At 44.5% G+C, this 20,659-nt stretch overlaps 1 protein-coding gene across 1 annotated transcript in view; it reads left to right on the forward strand.

The window, feature by feature from the left end:
- Positions 1 to 2,456: 2,456 nt before the first annotated feature.
- Positions 2,457 to 20,659, forward strand: part of LOC147685082 (SCO-spondin-like) — a 1,395,910-nt gene continuing 1,377,707 nt past the window's right edge. The window contains exons 1-2 of the mRNA XM_086939757.1: positions 2,457 to 3,249; positions 10,272 to 10,444. Coding sequence (XP_086795883.1) covers positions 2,457 to 3,249; positions 10,272 to 10,444 — 966 coding nt within the window. The remainder of the gene's footprint in view (positions 3,250 to 10,271; positions 10,445 to 20,659) is intronic.

A 20,659-nucleotide genomic window follows, 5' to 3' on the forward strand; every position in this document is an offset into this window, starting at 1 on the left:
GCCTCGTTGCCATGTTGAATGTGTTGACTGTTGTTTTTGCATTTGTCACCCCGAGTGGGACGGGTATGCTCAGACATGAGCCCCGTGCTCTCCATGCCACTGGAATCAAGCTATCCTGGCTGATGAGGGCTGAAAGCCTGAACCCGGTCCTAGGATGCTTGTTTCCAGTCCAGGGAGGACCTGGCTTGGCAGTTCGGCTGGGCTGTTCCCACGGGGCACAGGGTCAAGACTGATTTGCATATGGCTGGGTTCAAACTGGAATGGCATGGTGAGCAAAAAAACGATGGATTTAGGCCCAGAGCTCTGTACTGGGGTGAATGCATGACATTGTTCTGCATTCTGTCCATCAACTGGTGTTTTTGTATTCGACATTTTGCCTCGTTGCCATGTTGAATGTGTTGACTGGAATGTGTCATAAGTTGAGCTTTAGATGTACTTTTGAGACCTTTGGCACAGCAGCGAAGGGTATATGGTTGATTATTGTACCAAATTATCTACATCTCACGAAAAAACAGAATATTATTTCCTGTTCATATGTTCTGTGATGAATACTTGAAGTTTGGTTCTAAAGTTCTAGTTATTTTATGTTTGTTATTAATGTTCATGAAACTTGGAAAGTCCTGAGCAGCTTGGGTGTGGGTGTTGGGATTGGCGGGGGGAGGTGGGGTCACAAGGCATCGAGAGTACATGTGAAATATTGGATGGCTATGGGTTGTGATGAAAACTGGGAAGCTAAGCTGTAGAGAGAGGGATCTTGACTGGGTGGTGCAAGGGTGCATAGGGTGCTGGGAGGACAGATGAGTATTCAAGAAGGGACCAACCCAAACATACCACCCATCGAACGTCTACCAATATCTATATCCCTAGCTCACAGTGCTGCCTAAAATCTACTAGAATTGAGAATAGAATTATATCTGCTCCCATTCAGGTATTACAACTGACTGTTCATAACCAGTGCACTCCAATTTATATCATTGCATGAATACAATAGCACAGATTAAAATATATTGTAAACCGGATTGCCATATCTGTTCCGTCCCAGTTTTGTCATTCAACAACTCAGTGCCAATGAACCTCAATCTATCAGCAGAATACGCTAAGGTGTTTTCTGACATCCATTGAAAACCAGATCCACCTCCTTACCTCTGCGACTGGTTAGTCGCTATTAACTTCCAACACAATTTCATGTGCATTAGTAATTGCACTACACCTCAATGACCTAAATTGACCAAAAGCCTTACCCTCTGCCACCCCTCATTCTGGTAATAAGCCTGCACACGTCAGTACTGATACTCATGCCTCAGCTCTTTTGTCCATTAGGAGGCATAAGTCTGTTTGAAAGGCTCATGAGTTTCCTTTAGGGTAGCCTATATATATTATTACTACCAAATACATTTTTAAGTTTGGGTCTTAAAGACCCATTTTGGGTGTTTTATGTTCAAATATCAATGCCAGTAATCTAGACCTACTTATCTATAAACTTCTGAATATTGAGTGTCAACATATGAAGTTAAGCATATATAGGCAAGTATAGATTTGCTCTTTTAATTGCACATTTACTTACACTGACAATATTGTGGTATTCTATGTTGTGGAGTCAATATACATGCAGGCCAGTATTAAAAACTCACTATGTTGGTATAGCACTGTCTAGGGCAGACTATCTAACCCAGGGATCTCCAAACTTTTCTTTGGTGAGAGCTACTTCTAGTCAGTGAAAATCATACTACTGAATGAACGCCAATGCACTCACACAATGTTACCAGACACCCCCACACTGTTCATTGACTTCAAACCTAATGTCCATAGAGCCAGATACTGTGGTTTGAAAACAAAATACTTTGACTGGAGCACTATGATAGGGCTGCCATGTATGACAGTAAGGATGTGGTCTTTGGGGATGTATGAGCATGCATGTGCATGAATGGGATATATGTGTAGGGGGGAATGAGAGCCTGTGTCATATGCATGGAAATACCTTCTGCCAAATGTGGCACTGTTTATATATATATATATATATATATATATATATATATATATATATATATATATATATATATATATATATATATATATATATATATATATATTACAAACATACAACACAACCGTTTTTTTAAATGGGAGAAATTTAAAGTGCAGAAAAAGGTTCTGCAAAAATGTTCATAATATGGAGAAAAAAATCTGCACTTTACATTTCTCACACTTAAAAAACATTGCTGAATTTTTCAATTATAAATATGACATTGTGTCTAAACAGCACCTGGAAGCAAGATGCCTATTGTGTGAAAATGTGACACTTTCCACTGGGAGAAAATTAAAGACTGGATCTTTTTAAATTTACGCGTAAATTGAAGCTTAAAAAACATTTTGCCATCAACAAAACGCGCAATTTTGGCAAAAAAGTGGCGGTGGCTGATACACCGAGTGGCTTAGCGGTTAGTGATGTCCCGCTTATGCAGGATTTGGCAGCTCTTCAAGCGGAAACTTCAAATTCTCAAAGCACTCAGGATCAAGAGAAGACATACACGGGCGGTTTAAGCAATCTTAAACCACGTTCAACATTCACCCCAGTCACTCCATATGACAACATAGATATTTTCCAGGATGTAGTGGTGAAACAGATCAAAACACTACATGTGAAAACTTTGAAAGCCAATAAAAGTAAATGTCAAAGAAATAACAACTATCAGAAACTAATTGCAAAAATCAAAGCGGACGGAAACATGATAGTCAGGCAATCTGACAAAGGAGGCAACGTCGTGCTCTGGCCTAGAGCACTATATCTTGAGGAGGCCTACCTTCAACTTAATGACCCAGATTGCTACAAGCATTGTGATGCAAATGCCCTCAAAAAAGCACAAATAGACTTCCACTCTTTTCTCATGGGATGGCGTTCCAGTGGTCTTATCAGTATGGACGAACTGAAATGCCTTAAAAATGACCATCCTGTAACCCCCGTGTTGTATCTTATTCCAAAAGTACACAAGGATTCAGTTAAGCCGCCAGGTAGACCGATCATATCGGCGTGCGGGGGGTTACTCGAGAAAACAACTTCCTACATCGACTTGTTCCTTCAGGAACATGTGCTGGCATTACCTTCATACATCCAGGACTCCAGCGATTTAATGAGGAAGCTGATGGATTTTGAGTGGCAGGATGACTATTGGCTGGTAACCCTAGATGTGGCTTCCTTATATACCAGCATTGTGCACAAAGATGGACTCAGGGCCACAGAATTCTTTCTAGGCAAGCGACCAATAGAGATGTTGGAACATAACAAAATGTTGCTTGCTATGATGAATTTTTGTTTGCATCACAACTATTTTATGTTCCTCAACCGCTATTACCAACAAACGCGAGGGGTCGCCATGGGGGCGTGTTTCTCTCCCAGTTACGCCTGTCTCCACATGGGGTACTGGGAGAGACAGGTCCTCATGGGCATTCATCAAGACACCTGCACTCGCCATGTCATTCGATGGTATCGATACATCGATGACATTCTCATGATTTGGCGGGGTACATTGGAGCAAGTCACCTGTTTCATTGACACCTTGAATTGCAATTCGTACAATCTTTCATTTACATCACACATTAGTCAGGATGTAGCACATTTTCTAGACATGACACTAGTGGTCAACCAGGGCAAACTAGAGACCAAGTTGTTTAGAAAGCCTACTGCGGGCAATACTATATTGCATGCAGAAAGTCACCATCCCCCACATTTAATTCGAAGCATCCCCTACGGGGAGATGCTTAGAATTAGGCGTGTTTGCAGTACTGAATCTCACTGCAGGGAGGCACAAACAGCAAGCAAACTTAGGTTTCTGGCCAGAGGCTATAAGGAACATCTTATTGATTCAGCAATCAATAAAGCTAATGCCCTTTCCCGCACAGATGCATTGACCCATAGAAAACATCAGAAACCCAATGCAATTGATAGTGAGCAGCCAGTCAGACTTATTTGGGCTTATAATAGTCAGCATGGAGCACTCAGGAAAATTGTCAATCAGAACTGGAATCTGATTAAACTGGATCCAGTTATAGGAGATCATATGTCTAACAAGCCTGCCATCACTTACAGGAAAGCATTTGCAATGCAAAATGCCCTGGTTAAATCCAGCCCTGAAGTGATCCCTCCTAAAAACTGGTTGGCGGCAAGCCGTGGATTCAGAAAGTGTTCCAGTTGTAAGGCCTGCACACAGGGACTCAATAAGACCGAGTTCCTAACAGCCTTTTCTACAGTGCCACGTAAAATCAATAAGCAGCTGACATGTAAATCTGAATATGTGGTGTATGTGCTGGAGTGCCCGTGTGGCCTGCAGTACATTGGTAGTACCAAACTGCAGGTTCACAAGAGGGTACTCCAGCACATCCGTGCTATCAACACCAGCGACGCCACATACCCAGTGGCCAGGCATTTCAAGGAGTTCCACAACAACAACAGTGGGCTCCTAAGATACTATGCCATTGACGCCATTGGCCCACTGAGAAGGGGAGGGAATAGGGAAGGGATCTTGAGGGCTCTCGAGACCAGGTACATCCTGGAAATGGACAGTAAAAGCCCCAATGGGCTTAACTCCACTGAGGATTTTTACACTTGTCTATAGCTCCATATATTCCCATCCCCATGATTTGTGCTGCTTACCACGCTTATTTTTCTTATCATGTCTAGGTCAGCTTGCATATGCCTTATAACTGCTATTCACTGTATTTACTTCTCTGTAGCTAAGTTTGACTGTAATTTAGATAATTGGATTTAGCAATATTAGAACATCATTGCTTTTTAACTTTCACTTGTTTATTTGGTGCACAGTATTTCAACGTCTCAGGGTAATATTGACCTAACACCGTTAGCAGGGTATGAATGTTTTCTGACAAAGGTATGTCTATTCATTAGGCCTTATCTGTCTATCCGGCATATATTACCATTTTAAAACCCCTATGGTAATCAGTGACAAACGTGTACAGAATACTCGTTGTATATAGATGTATATATATGAATTAATGTGTATATATTTTATTTAGAAGGTTTTGGACATAATATTGGCTCTTTGCATTTATGCAGTGATTAATGGTAGCCAAACAGCGTACACATAGATTAACGCCTATTTGCACTATTTGTATATATATGAATTATGTCTCACAGACAACTTTGATTGACTACCAGTTGCGTAGCAGTGCAAAAAAAGCATTGTTCGCTTTATTTATTTGATTTTTAAAGCCTTTGATTAAATGGTGTCGGATATTGAAAATGTATTTATACAGGAATAATGTCAGCAATTGCATTTTATCTTTCATACCCTGCGTTGTGATTTTGCACATGTATTTGAAAAAATGTCTGCAAAGGTGTTCTTAATTTTGATTGCTTAAATAATGACCAATCAGATTAGACGTTGAGACTGCACCGGCACTTTAAATTTACGCAACTTCTTTCATGGCGCCATGTGACCAAGCCCTCTGTGTAGGGCGAAACGTTATCCTGGCGTGGTGTGCGAAGAAATAAAAACTCACCTGCACTCTGGGTCTTCCTGTGTCCTTGTTGGTGTTAGCTGAATATTGATAGCTGGCGCAGCGAAGGGGCACTCTTGGCGATATATATATATATATATATATATATATATATATATATATATATATTACCTACTGGCGGTCGCCAGTAGGTAGTTATAGTTAGGATAATTTTCAATGTTAAATCTCAACATTCTATTTTGAATAACTTTGGCGCCGGTTGACGAATCTGCCTGAAATTTTCAGGAAAATGGTCTCATGGCGGTCCGGTCTTTCCCTGAAAGTTTGGGGGGGATTCGTCAAGCGGGGGCCGAGATAAAAGGGGGGTCCCAAAACGCGTTTTCCCCATGTTAATTTCCATAGGGCGGTCGATTTCACTTTTAGCTCGAACGGCTGAATGGATTTCCACCAAACTTGGCAAAATTGTAGGGACTGGTAGCCCGATGTGCCTTTGCTATGTCTCAAGATATGTGCTCCAGTGGATTTTGAGTAATTTAGGTTCAAAAAAATATATATATCTATAGCCGCGCTCCGGTGCGCGCACCGGAGAGCGCTCGAGGCGCGACACGCGACTTGCGCGCAGGAAGCTGATTGGATCTCAGTTGTCTGTAAACATTCTAAACAGTCTGGAGCGGCCGCCATCTTGTGTCTCGGTAAAATCGAGACACAAGAGGTGGCTAAAAGAAAGGGGGAAATGACAATAAGGGGGAAGAGTACACCCCCTCTGACCCCCTAGTTTTGATGTGGGGGCCATTAAAGGGCCCCGCGGGGCCTCAAAAAAAAATTATTTTTTTTCGATTTCCGCGGGGGGCGCACCCGGTACGCGTACCGGGGAGCTTACTGAGGAGCGTACTAAGGAGAAAAAAAATGACAGATTTTTTTCACAAAAAAATGCATTTTTTTATAAATTAGAGGTAGTTCTGAAAAGAACTTTTTTTTTTCTTCTTTTTGTTGTTTTATATTTTTTTGTGTTTTTTGAACTTTTTGAACTTTTTTTGGCTTTTTAAAACAATTTTATAATTTTTTTGGATTTTTGTCAAGGGAAAAACAAAAAACAGGAATTCAAAAACGGCTCAACAGGAGCAAAAAAATGTGAAAATTTAGGGACTGTCAGGGCAGCGGTGTTGCTGTTTCTTTAGGGCAATAAGTTCAACACTCTGCTCCCCATAGCAGAGCAGTTCGTTACACTCCGTGCACAGAAATTTGATGCCTGCAAACTCTGGCTGTATGTTAGGGACCATTCTTCTACGGGATGGTCCCGAAGGTGTTGCTCCACCAGTGGAGGTGCTGCCGCCATCTGTGGGTAATTTCCGTGCCAGGTCTCTGACACTCTCCCTCGCAAAGTTGTTTGGGTGTCTTCTTTTGACATGCCTGATTAAATTGGCATTACCAAAACTATATTTTTTCAGAGGATTGCCTCTGGATAAAGTACTCCCACATATTTTGCAGGTTACTTTTGGAGCGTTGACTTTTTTTTCACCTTCAGGGATGTTATAAAATTTCCAGATGAAATGGATTTTTTTCTTCTCCGTAGGAGGGTCCTCATCTACAAATGCATCTGAATCACTGCTGGATGACTCTCTTGCAGCCATTGCTGTAGATCAGGAAAGTAGGAGATGAAGATAGTACACAGAACAGCTCTTGCTCTCTCCAAGTACAAAGCAATAGTGAAGGAAATGGGTGGGGATTTCATTCTTTGTAAAAAAAACTGTTAGCAACCAATGAAAAGTGTTATTTTAGGGTCACATGACCCGACGCGCTTACGCTGCGCGCTTCGGAGCACTTCCGGTGCGTTTACGCGGCGCGAGCGGAGGCGCTTCCGGGGCGCAAACGTGGCGCGATCGTAGGCGCTTCCGGGTGCGTTTACGCGGCGCGATTTGAGGCGCTTCCGGGGCGCACATATGACGCGACCGTAGGCGCTTCTGCGTGCGTTTACGAGGCGCGAGCGTAGGCGCTTCCGAGGGCACTTACGTTGCGCGCCGAAGTGATGTCATCAAACTTTTACAGAAATGCATAATCATTTTCCTTATTAAAAAAAACTGATTTTATTTGTATAGTACGAAAAGTTTTGCATTATTATTATCTTTTCATTCATATTTTTTTTCACGAGCGACAATAGCGCTCCGGGTGCGCTTTCTGCTAAGCTCACCGGAAAGCTTACGGGAGCGCTTAGCTGAAAGCTTCTCGGAGCGCGCACCAAGAGCGCAAAAAAAAAAAATATATAAAAAAAAGAATACTTACAAAAAAACAGCAAATTGTAAAAAAAAAAAGGATACAAACTCGATATAGAAAGGAATTAGCATTTAAAAAACCTATGAAATTCACTGAAAAAACCATAGGTTTCACACCAGTTATAGTTAGGAATTAGCATTTAAAAAACCTATTAAATTCACTGAAAAAACCATAGGTTTGACCCCAGTTATAGTTAGCTGGAAATTTTACTGATATAAAACCATTGAAATTCACACGTTATAGTTAGTCGGACTCACTATAACTTGCGCGTGCAATGCACTGCTGATGACATCACATATTACATCACTCATGACATGGTCAGTGACATCACTCATGACATCACTGATGACACCATCCAGTGAATATGTGCCTTTCTGAAAAAGTAAATATTAGTGAGTAATGTTTAAATATTTAAATATATATATTAGTGTTTTACTTTGTGTATAAGTGGCTACATGTGTTGGTAAGTAGCTACATGCGTATGTATATGGGTTATTAGATGTTTCTCTTAGTATCAGTATGAGTGTCTATATGGTTTGGTGGGGGTATTACTTAGCACATAGATGCATGAGTGACTGACTCTCTGTTTCTATGTGTTTTGAAGACAGCATATGTACAGGACTGTATGGGTGGATGAGTGTCTATATGTGTTTGTTAGTGAGTGAATGACTGTCTCACTAGTGTCTTTATCAGTAACTACATATGTTTTAATCTAGTATATATGAATATTGATGTATATAAGTGAGTATATGTGAGAGTAAGAGATTGTAAGAGTTCCTGTTTAAATAAGTATGTGTTTCTATAAGTGATTGTTTAAGAGAATAAATATGTGTAATTTTAAATAGAAGTAAGGTGGAAGTGTGTGTATAACTCTATATTCAAATAAATGGATGTCCAATAGTTTATTTGCACGTGTGAATATGTGTGTGAGTAACTTTTGGATGAATGTCGGTGTGTAACAGGATGTATAGGTGTATCACTTCATATGATGAGTGAGTATATGTATGAGTGACTATATAAAACTATTGGTGAATGAGTGGATGTGTATATAGATAGTGGAATTACTGAATTGCTTGTTGTAACTGATATAGGTATCTCCATTTTTTTAAAAATTTCAGTTTCTATTTTTGAATATGTGTCTCAAGGGTTACATTATAGTGAAAGGAGGTCTGTCACTATGTCACAAGGATGGTGTCATGAGTGATGTCACTGACCATGTCATGAGTGATGTAATATGTGATGTCATCAGCAGTGCATTGCACGCGCAAGTTATAGTGAGTCCGACTAACTATAACGTGTGAATTTCAATGGTTTTATATCAGTAAAATTTCCAGCTAACTATAACTGGGGTCAAACCTATGGTTTTTTCAGTGAATTTAATAGGTTTTTTAAATGCTAATTCCTAACTATAACTGGTGTGAAACCTATGGTTTTTTCAGTGAATATATATATATATATATATATATTACAAACATACAACACAACCGTTTTTTTAAATGGGAGAAATTTAAAGTGCAGAAAAAGGTTCTGCAAAAATGTTCATAATATGGAGAAAAAAATCTGCACTTTACATTTCTCACACTTAAAAAACATTGCTGAATTTTTCAATTATAAATATGACATTGTGTCTAAACAGCACCTGGAAGCAAGATGCCTATTGTGTGAAAATGTGACACTTTCCACTGGGAGAAAATTAAAGTGACGAGTTAACTATATGGATTCTGTAAAAGTCATTATTGAAATTTCTCCCATTTCAAAGAGTCACACTTACAAACAGCAGAATTTTCTGACTCAATGGCCTGTTGACACAGTGCTATATTTATAACAGAAAAATACAACCATTTTTTTAAATTGGAGGAATTTAAAGTAAAGAAACATGCTTCATTAAATGTTAAGATGGTATTAGCTTAATTGAAATAGAGAAAATATTAAAACTTAATGTTTCACATAAATATTTTTCTTTAATTTACATTTCTCACATTGTGCGCATAACAAATATCGATAACATAACATAACATAAAACAGTGACTGAATTTGTCAGTTATAAATATGGCACAGTGTACACTAACCCCTGTGAGAAAGAGGCCTGCTTTTTGTAAATGCAACACTTTGAAATAGGAGAAATTTAAAATGAAGAGTGAACCTAATCATTAAGTCTTCATTTACATTTTCCCCCTTTCAAGCATTCAGAAACATCCTTTTGTTCTCACTACAATATGGAGTTGACAAGAACTTTTACGAAAGAGCTACATATCAGTGCTTCAGTACCTCTGTGCCTCACCCTGGGTCACAATTTTGACTTTAGCACTGCTCATTGTCAGGCTCTGTTATCTGCAAGCTGATGATAATAATGTAAAATAAATATGGCCTTCCCTTAACTTCAAAAAGAAAATGTGACCTTGTGCTTCTTTAAAACTCAAGGCTATGAGCTGCTCTGAAGGTGCCTGAGAAGTATGCGTAGCTCGCCATCGACTCGTGGGGGTACCCGATCTAATCTGTCACCTCGTATTTCTCTTTGTTGAATTCAGGGGAAGTGACAGTGGATGGCCATGAAGTTGCATTGCCCTATGCCAGCACGACACTCTCTGTGAGACGGGCCTCTTCTTCCTTCATCCTCCTTCAGTCGTTTGGGGTGCACATCCTGTGGGGCTTGGAGTTCAGGCTGGTCTACATCACTCTCCAGCCCGTCTTTGTGGACAAGGTGAGTGCTCCATGGCATCACATCTCTGGTCATCGTTGCTTCTTTGATTCAAGTGAATGATACCCTTGACTTCGGCACTTGCTCTCGCAGAGAGGTCATCCCTTGCTCCCACTATGCATCTCAAATATTCATGCACTAGTGACAAAAGTGGAATTTGTTATTTCTGACTTGTATTTGTATCTTTATTTCCTTTTTTGGTCCTGTGCTGCCTTCCACACACTTGACTCTTTCCCTGGCACATTACTAAAACTCCAGGAGACCAGAAAGCCGGAGAAAAAGGACATTGTTTGCAGGACTCCACACCAGATCAATTCCTGTGCGTGTAAAGTCTGCACAGTGCTCCTGTAGTTGATATTAAGCTCCAGCAGTCTGTGTGGTACCCCTACAGTTGTTGCTTTGTTTCTACAGTCTGTGCTGTGTTTCTTCTTATAGTCGTTGCTGTGCTCCAGCAGTCTCAGCTGTTTCCCTGCAGTCTGTGCTGTGCACTACTAATTTGTGCTATGCTCAGACTGTGAACCTCATGAAGTCTTTGCTATGTTACATACACCTCTGATAACCTCCATGAGCCTGGGTCCTTGCAGTCTCTGTTGTACTCCGACTGTCTATTCCCTCTTCCTGCAGTCTCAGCTGTGCACCAGGAGTGGGTGCTGTGCTCCCGCTGTCATTGTTTTACTGCTGTGGACTCCGATATGATCCAGTTAGCTCGTGATCTTACAGTATTTCCTCTGCTCAAACAATCTGTGCTGCACCCATATGTTACTGCTGGGCTCACACAGACGCAGGCTTTGATGCACTCCAACACTTTGTGCTGTGCTCCTGTAGTATCTGCTGTGTTCCAGCCGACTGTGCTATGCTGCAGCGGTCTGTGCTGTGCTTCTGCAGGCTGTGCTCCCAAAGTCTCTGCTGTGCTCTAGCGATCTGTTCTGTTCTCCAGCAGTCAGATTTTTGGTCTTCCATTCTCTGCTGTGATCCAGAATTCGGTGGCATGGCTGGGCAGGGTCTACTGTGCTCCATCAGTCTATGACCAAGCAATCACTTCAATCCTCCTGTGCTATGGTACCGGAATGTAATTGACAGAATATAGTCTGACAAACATATTGTGCCCCAAATATCATTTACACAAATACTGCAACGTTGAGGGTAATAATAGAAAATGTCATATCCAATGAGGACATATTTTTTGTAAATGATATTTAAGACAATAGTTATGTTAGGTGATACTTCACAAGAAGATATTCTAATCTCTGCTATCCTGAAGAAGTCTCTGCCAAGCTCTAGCAATGTGTGCTGTGCTGCTGCATTCTACTCAGTGTTTCTACAGCCTCTACCATGCTAGTGTAGTCTGTGCTGGGGTCAAATAGCCTCTGCTATGCTCATATAAACCATGGTGTATGGCTATTGTCTCTGCTGTGCTCCAGCAACCTGTCTTGTGCTGCTGACGTCTGTTTTGCTTCAGGTTGTGCTGCTGTGCACCAGTAGCTTGTGCTCCTGCACTCTGAGCTACAGTCTCTTCTAAGCTCTTGCAGTCTATGCTTTGCTCCACTAATCGGCGCTGTACTCCAGCAGTCTGTTTTTTCCTTCAGTAGATGGTGCCATGGTCTGGCAGTCTGTGCTGAGCTGCTCAATCTGCACCCCAGTATTCACTGTAATGCTTCTTCCACCCTGTCCTCCTCATGCAGTTTCTGTTTCTTCTTCAGCAGTCGCTCTTGTGCTGAGCTCCAACAATCAGTGCTGTGCTCCCGAAGTCTCTACTTTGCTTCTGCATCCCACACTCCTACATCCGTACTGTGCTACTGTCGTCTATGATGTGCTCAGATAGTTTTGGCTGTGCTCTTACAGTCTGTGTTGTGTGGCTGAACTCGCTCCTGTGCTCCACTCTTCTGTGCTTTGCTCTTATGGTATGTTCTGTGTTCCAAAAGACCCTGGAACACATGTGCCTGCAGGCTGTGTTATGCTTCGGTGCAGTCTATTATGCTTTTGCATTCACTGCTGTGCTCTTGGATTGTGCACTGTGCTCCCGCAATCTGTGCTGTGCTTTTGCAGTCTGTATTCCGCAGTGCATGCTGTGCTTCTTTGGCCCTGCTTATCACCAGTAGTCTGTGCTGTGTTCCTGAAGTCTCTGCAATGCTTCTGCAAACTTTGCTGTGCTTCAGAAATCTCTGCTATGCTCCAACAGCAACATGGACAATGGTCCTGCAGTCTCTGGTGGGCTTCTGCAGTCTGTTCCACAGCAGCCATTGCAACGCTTTTAATGTCATTCTGCTGTTTCAATTTGTTTTTCTGCTATACTCTCGCAATCAGTTCGGTGCTCGCTTCTGCAGTCTTCCTCCTGCTGTGTATATGGTGTTTTTGAAATCTGTGTTATCCTTGAGTAGTTTATGCTGTGCACCTACAGTCTGTGTCCTGCTCTTGCAGTTTCTGTTATGACACAGTTGACTATGATCCTGCTATCTGCTTCAGACCTGTGCGCCTTTACATTCATGTCTGTGCACCTGTTGTGCCTCGGGAGTCTGTGGTGTGCTCCAGGAATCTGTTCTGTGTTCCTGCAGTCTGTGATTTACTTCAGCGGCCTTTACGTCTACAATGACGTATGAAATACCAGCATTTGTAAAGCACAGCTACCTCCAGAGAGGTGTCCCGGCACTAGAGGCTTTCGGGAAGATTAAGCGAGCTATTGCCTAGAGTCACCAGGTGCTGGGCTAACCTGCCGCCGGCGCCGGGGATCGAACCGTGAACCCCCGTGTTCCGGAGTCAGCCGCCCTGGCCGCTGCACCACACCTCTTCACAATCTGTGCATTAATCCCAGCTCCCCATCCTCTTGAGCCTGCTCTGTGGTCCAGGAGTCTGTGCTGTGCCCCGACAGTAAATGATATGCATGTGTGGTACGTGACATGCTCCTCCAGTCTCTTCCGTGCCCCAGCAGTCTCTGCTCTATTCCTGTAGTATGTACCACACATGTGCAACCTCTTTCAGTTCCAGTTGTTGTGCTATGCCTGTAGTCTTTGCTGTGCTCCAGCTGCCCGTGCTGTGCTCCACCAGCCTATGCTGCGCACTACAGCATGTATCAGAGGCCTCTATTAAACGGTGGATCATATAAGCCCAAAAAGGCTATCCGTAGCCATTAAAATGAAGAAACAGATCAAGGTCGAAGCCCTGATGAAGTCCCGCAACAACCCACCTGAGGTGGTGGAAAGCATTAGCAGGGTTTTCTCTGAGGGAAGCTAAACTGAAGTTTCACTAATTCTTTTATCAAGCCCTAGACCTCATTTTCGAAATGAATGCCTCAAAACAGGTTTTGTACCCCTCCATGAAAACTAAATGAACAAGCAGGGGTCACATAAACACAAACAATCAATCCCTTTAATCAATGTGCCCAACGCCATCCTTATATAATGTGAACAGTTTGAGCGAGCCACAGTGGTGAAAACGTGAGAAAATTGTGAAGTATGTGTGACACACTGTTTAACAAAATGATACTTTATATGCCTGTTATGTTCAAAATCCAAAATGATTGTCACATATTTGAACCATGGTTCTAACACATCTGCTATATATACTATCAATTACCACTCCCATGTGGGGAGCCTACGAGTGATGCACGCACCTCGATAAAAACGTAAATTGTAAATCAGAGCATTGCGCAGTGAACTTTTTTGTTTTTTTTATTATTGCACCCTGTGGAGCCAATCGCCGAATACGATACATTCAAAGCTTCCCAGTGACCGTATGAACGCTGTTTTGCACGTACGTTTTCTTCTACGTGGTTGTTGATGATCCAGATGTCTTCACGCCTCCATGAAATTATTGTAATTACTTTCCTGAATAAAGCAGCTGCCATCTTCAGCCTAAAAAATGTCAACACTAAGGTCAAGGGGCATGGAGCGCATTTATGAATAAAAGATTACTTAATGAGACCTGGCTCTGGATAGGAGAAGCGTAATGTGACGTCATAGAATGTTGTGGTATTGTGATGTCATGCGTGCGGGAATGTTTACTGTCAGCTCTCTGCCTGCTTGACCAGGCGCGAAGGCAGTCATGCTGTGTACAGGTGACACTTGAAGGCGGCCCTCTCTCCTGCTATGTACCCAGAACAGATCACTACAGGTATACTTGGATCGCATGTATGTAATACTAAGGCGGTATATCATATGAATGCTTTTTTATCAGCTGACATTCAAGAACTTTCTAGCGGTTCGGTTGAGACGATGACTAAGCGGTGGTGAGTGGTGCTGATTCGTCCCAACGCCACTATGGTATCGGGTTGGTGTTACTTTTTTACGTGGTTGCTTTCACAGAGCTGATGGGCACTTCGACAGTTTCTTCACATCACAAATGTTAAAAATAGGCGCTAAGACATCCACGTGTACACTGTACAGCGCCCTGGGCTCGCCCCCAGTCACGTCACCGGCAGTAGGAGCAGTCTCACCTTATTTCTCAACCGCAGAATAGGACAGAGTACACTTTAATTGGTTGAATGCATGCTAAAATCTCAGTGAAACGCAATATTTCAGAAGTATCCTATATTAAATATATATTATCCACAAATTATCGATTTTAAATTATATTTTATTTCGAATCATCAAAACAGCAGGTTTAAAAGTACACCTATTGAACACTTTAGAGATAAACTCACAACATAATCAAAGATGTCAAAAAGTATTCATCGTGACCACTTATCTAAGATTTATAATAATAAAGAAGGGTAAAAGAAAACAAAGATGGTAGGACAGGTTTTAGGTGAATGTGCTCCAGCCCTCTGTGCTGTATTCCTCCAATTGCAGTGCTCCCAGTAGTGAATGATGCACTCTATTAGACGTTTCCTTGCTCCTGTAGACTCTTCTGTGCTCCAGCCGTCTGTGCGGTGTTCTTCCAGTGTCACTGCTCCCAGTAGTGAATGATGCACTCTATTAGACGTTTCCTTGCTCCGGTAGACTCTTCTGTGCTCCAGCCGTCTGTGCTGTGTTCTTCCAGTTGCCCCGCTCCCAGTAGTGAATGATGCGCTCTAATCGACTTTTCCTTGCACCTGTAGCCTATTCTGGGCTCCAGTCGTCTGTGCTGTGTTCTTCCAGTTGCCCTGCTCCCAGTAGTGAATGATGCTCTCTATTAGACTTTTCCTTGCTCCTGTATGTTCTTCTGTGCTCCAGCCATCTGTGCTGTGTTCCTCCAGTTGCCCTGCTCCCAGTAGTGAATGATGCTCTCTATTAGACTTTTCCTTGCTCCTGTATGTTCTTCTGTGCTCCAGCCATCTGTGCTGTGTTCCTCCAGTTGCACTGCTCCCAGTAGTGAATGATGCGCTCTAATAGACTTTTACTTGCTCCTGTAGCCTCCTCTGTGTTCCAGCAGTCTATGACGCACCCCAGCACTCTCCGCTCTTTGCCTGTAGCATATGCCACACACATGCAAACTATGTTGTGCCCTAGCAGTCTGTGCAGGGTTCCTACAGTTTCTGTTGTGCTGCAAACATCTGCGCTGTGCGCCTGCTGTCTCAGATGTATTCATGTAGCCTCTGCCATGCTCCTGCTGATTGCTGTGCTACTGCACTCTTTGCTATGTTCCTGAAGTCTTTGCTGTGCTTGAGCACTCTGTGCTGTGCGTCTGCACTCCTTGCCATGCTCTTGAAGTTTTTGGTGTGCTCCAGCACTGTGTGCTGTGCTTCTTCAGGCTTTGATGCACTTCTATCATATCTTCTATTCTGTGCTTCAGCAATCGGTGCTGTGCTCCTAAAATATTTGCTGTGCTCCAGGAATCTGTGCAGTGCTTCTGAGGTCTGTGTTCGGCTCCTGTAATTTTTGTTCTCTTCTAGTGGATGATGATGTGCTTCAGCAGACAGCACGGTGCACCAACAATCTGTTCTATACCCCAGCAGTCTCAGTTCTGCTGTATCATAGTTTAGCATCCATGCTGTGCTCCAGCAGTCTGTGGCCAGCAGTCTCTAACCCTTTGTTCTGTTTCTGCAGTCTCTTTTGTGCTCCTGTGAGCTGCTGTGCTTCTTAGGTCTAAGTTGTGCTCCTGCACTTGTTGCTGTGCTCCAACGTTCTCTGCTATTCTATTGCGCTCACTACTGTGCTCTCAATCAATCAATTAATCAATCAGGGGCCTGTAGAGCGTACTACTCACCCGTGAGGGTCTCAAGTCGCTAGGGGGGAGGAGGGGCAGCTCCTGTTCATGTTGTCTTGCAGTTTGCGCTGGGCTCCAGCGTTCTGCGCTGTGCCCGAAGAGTCCCTGCTGTGCTCCTAAAGTGTAGTTTGTATGAAGGCAATCTCCTCTATGCTGCAGCAGTATGTGTTTTGTGCTGCAGTCGATTCCCCTGCAGTATGTGCTTGCTCCATTTGTCTGCATTGTGCTCCTACAGAAATCTGCCGCATTACCACTACTCCAGCATTTTCTGAAATGCTTCTCCTGTCTTCACTGTGCACCTACAGGCTCTGCTGTGCTTTTGCACGGACTCTGGTGGTCCTACAGTTAATCGTATGCTCATACAATCTGTGCTGTGGTCCTGCAGACTCTGCTGTGCTCCTCTAGTCTCTGTAGTACTCCTGCAGGCTCTGCTGTGCTTCTTAAGTCTGTGTTGTGCTACTGCAGACTCGGCTGTGCTCCTCTAGTCTCTGTAGTACTCCTGCAGGCTCTGCTGTGCTTCATACGTCTGTGTTTTGCTCCTGCAGACTCTGCTGTGCTCCTCTAGTCTCCGTGTTACTCATGCAGGCTCTGCTGTGCCCCATAAAGCTGTGCTGTGCTCCCGCAGGTTCCGTTGTGCTCCTCTAGTTTCAGTTGTGCTTCTGCCAACTGTGCAGCACCTCTGCAGTCTCTGCTGTGCTTCAGCATGTCAGCACGGTTCTCCTACAGGCTGTACTGTGGCTAAACAATTTGTGTTGTGCCATGCCTGCTGTGCTCCTTCTGTCTCTATTGAGATTCTGCAGTTTCTGATGTCTCTCAGTGGTCTGTTATGTGCTCCAGCAGCCCATTCCATCTTCCTGCGGTGCTCATGCAGTCTATGCCGTACTACTACTGTCTCCACTCTGCTCCTGAAAAGTGTGCTTCTGTTGTCTCCTGCAGTCTATCTTGGCATATTCTGGTCTGTTGAGGTACTGTAGTTCCTGCTGTGCCTCTGTAGTCGCTGCAGAACTCCAGCATTCAGGGCTGTGCTCCAGTAGTTTGTTTTGTGCTCCTGAAATCTGAACTGCACTCCAGCCGTTTCTACTGTATCCCATCAATCTGTGCTCAAGCAGTCTCTGCTGTGCTCCAGTGTTTCACCTGTGTTCTTACGGTGTCTGCTGAGCTTCTGAAATCTCGGCTGGCCCTCAGGGGACCGTGCTCCAGCAATGTGTTCTGTGCTCCAGGAGTCAGTCCTAATTTCAAACGGTCTGCACCATGGTTCTGCTGTCCCTCCTGCTCTCCAGCACTCTGCCCTAGCAGTAACTGCATGGCTTCTGTGATCTCTGTTGTGCTCCTGCAGTATCAGATGTGTTCCTGTAGTTTCTGTTGTGTTACAACATTTTGCCCTGTGCTCCTACAGTCTCAGCTGTGCTCCTGCAATTTCTGCTGTGCTCCTACAGTCTGTGCCGTGGTCCTGCAGCCTATGCTATGTTGGAAAGTTTCTGCCATGCTCCTGCTGTCTATACCATGTTGGATAGTTTCTGCTGTGATCCTGCAGTCCATAGTATGTTGGATAGTTTCTGCCGTGCTTCTGCAGCCTATGCTATGGTGGATAGTTTCTGCAGTGCTCCTTCAGCCTATGCTAGGTTGGACAGTTTCTGCCGTGCCTCTGCAGTCTATGCTAGGTTGGATAGTTTCTGCTGCGCTACTGCAGTCTATGCTATGTTGGATAGTTTCCGCCTTGCTCCTGCAGCCTATGCTATGTTGGATAGTTTCTGCTGTGATCCTGTAGTCCATAGTATGTTGGATAGTTTTGGCTGTGCTCCTGCAGCCTATGCTATGTTGGATAGTATCTGCTGGGATCCTGCAGTCCATAAAATGCTGGATAGTTTTGGCTGTACTTCTGCAGCCTATGCCATGGTGGATAGTTTCTGCAGTGCTCCTGCAGCTTATACTAGGTTGGATAGTTTCTGCCGTGCCTCTGCAGTCTATGCTAGGTTGGATAGTTTCTGCCGTGCTCCTGCAGTCTATACTATGTTGGATAGTTTCTGCCGTTCTCCTGCAGCCTATACTATGTTGGATAGTTTCTGCCGTGCTCCTGCAGTCTATACTATGTTGGATAGTTTCTGCAGTGCTCCTGCAGCTTATACTAGGTTGGATAGTTTCTGCCGTGCCTCTGCAGTCTATGCTAGGTTGGATAGTTTCTGCCGTGCTCCTGCAGTCTATACTATGTTGGATAGTTTCTGCCGTGCTCCTGCAGCCTATACTATGTTGGATAGTTTCTGCCCTGCTTCGGCAGCCTATGCTATGGTGGATAGTTTCTGCCATGCTCCTGCAGTCTATACTATGTTGGATAGTTTCTGCCGTTCCTCTGCAGTCTGTACTCGGTTCGATAGTTTCTGCCTTGCTCTTGCAGTCCATAGTATGTTGGATAGTTTCAGCAGTGCTTCTGCAGCCTATGCTATGGTGGATAGTTTATGCAGTCCTCCTGCAGCCTATGCTAGGTTGGATAGTTTCTGCCCTGCTTCTGCAGCCTATGCTATGGTGGATAGTTTTTGCCGTGCTCCTGCAGTCTATACTATGTTGGATAGTTTCTGCCGTGCCTCTGCAGTCTATACTCGGTTGAATAGATTCTGCCATGCTCCTGCAGCCTATGCTAGGTTGGTCCCCGGAACAGATATTAAACGTATACAAATGCCTCTGCTGAGACCTGGTATCGTAGCGCTCTATTGCTTTGCTCACAAGCTGCCTCTCGCTGCATTACCTCACAAGCTGCTGCTCGCCTGCCTGCCTGTACCCAGCTAGCGCTAAAAATCATTGTCGCTGTTTACCTTCTTGACTGCACTGTATTTGAACGTGTTTAGCGCATCAGCCTTCAGCGCTCCGCTTATTGCCCGCAAAGTTGACTTTCATATTGCCTGCTTGTGCCCAGTTGCTCTAGGACTCATTGGCGCTGTGTTATTGATTTCTGCTGTTGTTTACTTGGTTTGCGCGTTGTGCTCCGCTCTGTTCCCCCCCTCCGCCTCCATTTTGTTTACTTGTTGTGCTCGCCGTCCTCGTGTGCCCGCCCCGCCTCCCAGCTCAGACGCCCTCCCACTGTCCAGAAGTAGCGCTCTTCACCCCTCGCTCACCGTGACTCGCTCCTCTCTAACGAGCCGAGTGGTCGCTCCCAGTGCCTCTGCTGAGACCTGGTATCGTAGCGCTCTATTGCTTTGCTCACAAGCTGCCTCTCGCTGCATTACCTCACAAGCTGCTGCTCGCCTGCCTGCCTGTACCCAGCTAGCGCTAAAAATCATTGTCGCTGTTTACCTTCTTGACTGCACTGTATTTGAACGTGTTTAGCGCATCAGCCTTCAGCGCTCCGCTTATTGCCTGCAAAGTTGACTTTCATATTGCCTGCTTGTGCCCAGTTGCTCTAGGACTCATTGGCGCTGTGTTATTGATTTCTGCTGTTGTTTACTTGGTTTGCGCGTTGTGCTCCGCTCTGTTCCCCCCCTCCGCCTCCATTTTGTTTATTTGTTGTGCTCGCCGTCCTCGTGTGCCCGCCCCGCCTCCCAGCTCAGACGCCCTCGCCCCTCCCCCCCACTATCCATATATGACAGGAGTTCCCGCGCGCAGCGTCCACGCGCAGCGACCGCGCCCAATCCGCGCCGAAGGTGCGCCAAAGGTAAGCCCGTCTACGCCCGTCCGCGCCTGGACCGCGCCCAGCGCCATACCCCCTGCCCCTCGCACTGCCCAGCCCCCCCGCATTACCTACGATGCCGCCGCCCTCCTAGCCCTTAACCCCGGTCGCGCCCCCAACTGCGTCCAAGCCGCTCCTGGCCACACCCATGGACCGTTCTCCTGCCTCTCCTGCAAATTCTGCGGCACCGACAACGTCTCCGCCCCGACCACACCACAGATTCCCGACCCCAACCACCTAGAATGCATCCTTCTCAACACCCGCTCGGTCCACAGGCACGCCATTGACCTTTGGAACCTACTAGACACCATCTCTCCAGACGTCGCCTTCCTAACGGAAACATGGATGAACGCCTCCTCCGCCCCTGACATCGCCATCGCTATCCCTGACGACTATAAGATTACACGCAAAGACCGCACCGACCATACAGGAGGAGGAAT

The sequence above is a fragment of the Lissotriton vulgaris genome, chromosome 10 (assembly GCF_964263255.1).
Source record: "Lissotriton vulgaris chromosome 10, aLisVul1.2, whole genome shotgun sequence".
In the NCBI taxonomy this organism is placed as follows: Eukaryota; Metazoa; Chordata; class Amphibia; order Caudata; family Salamandridae; genus Lissotriton; species Lissotriton vulgaris.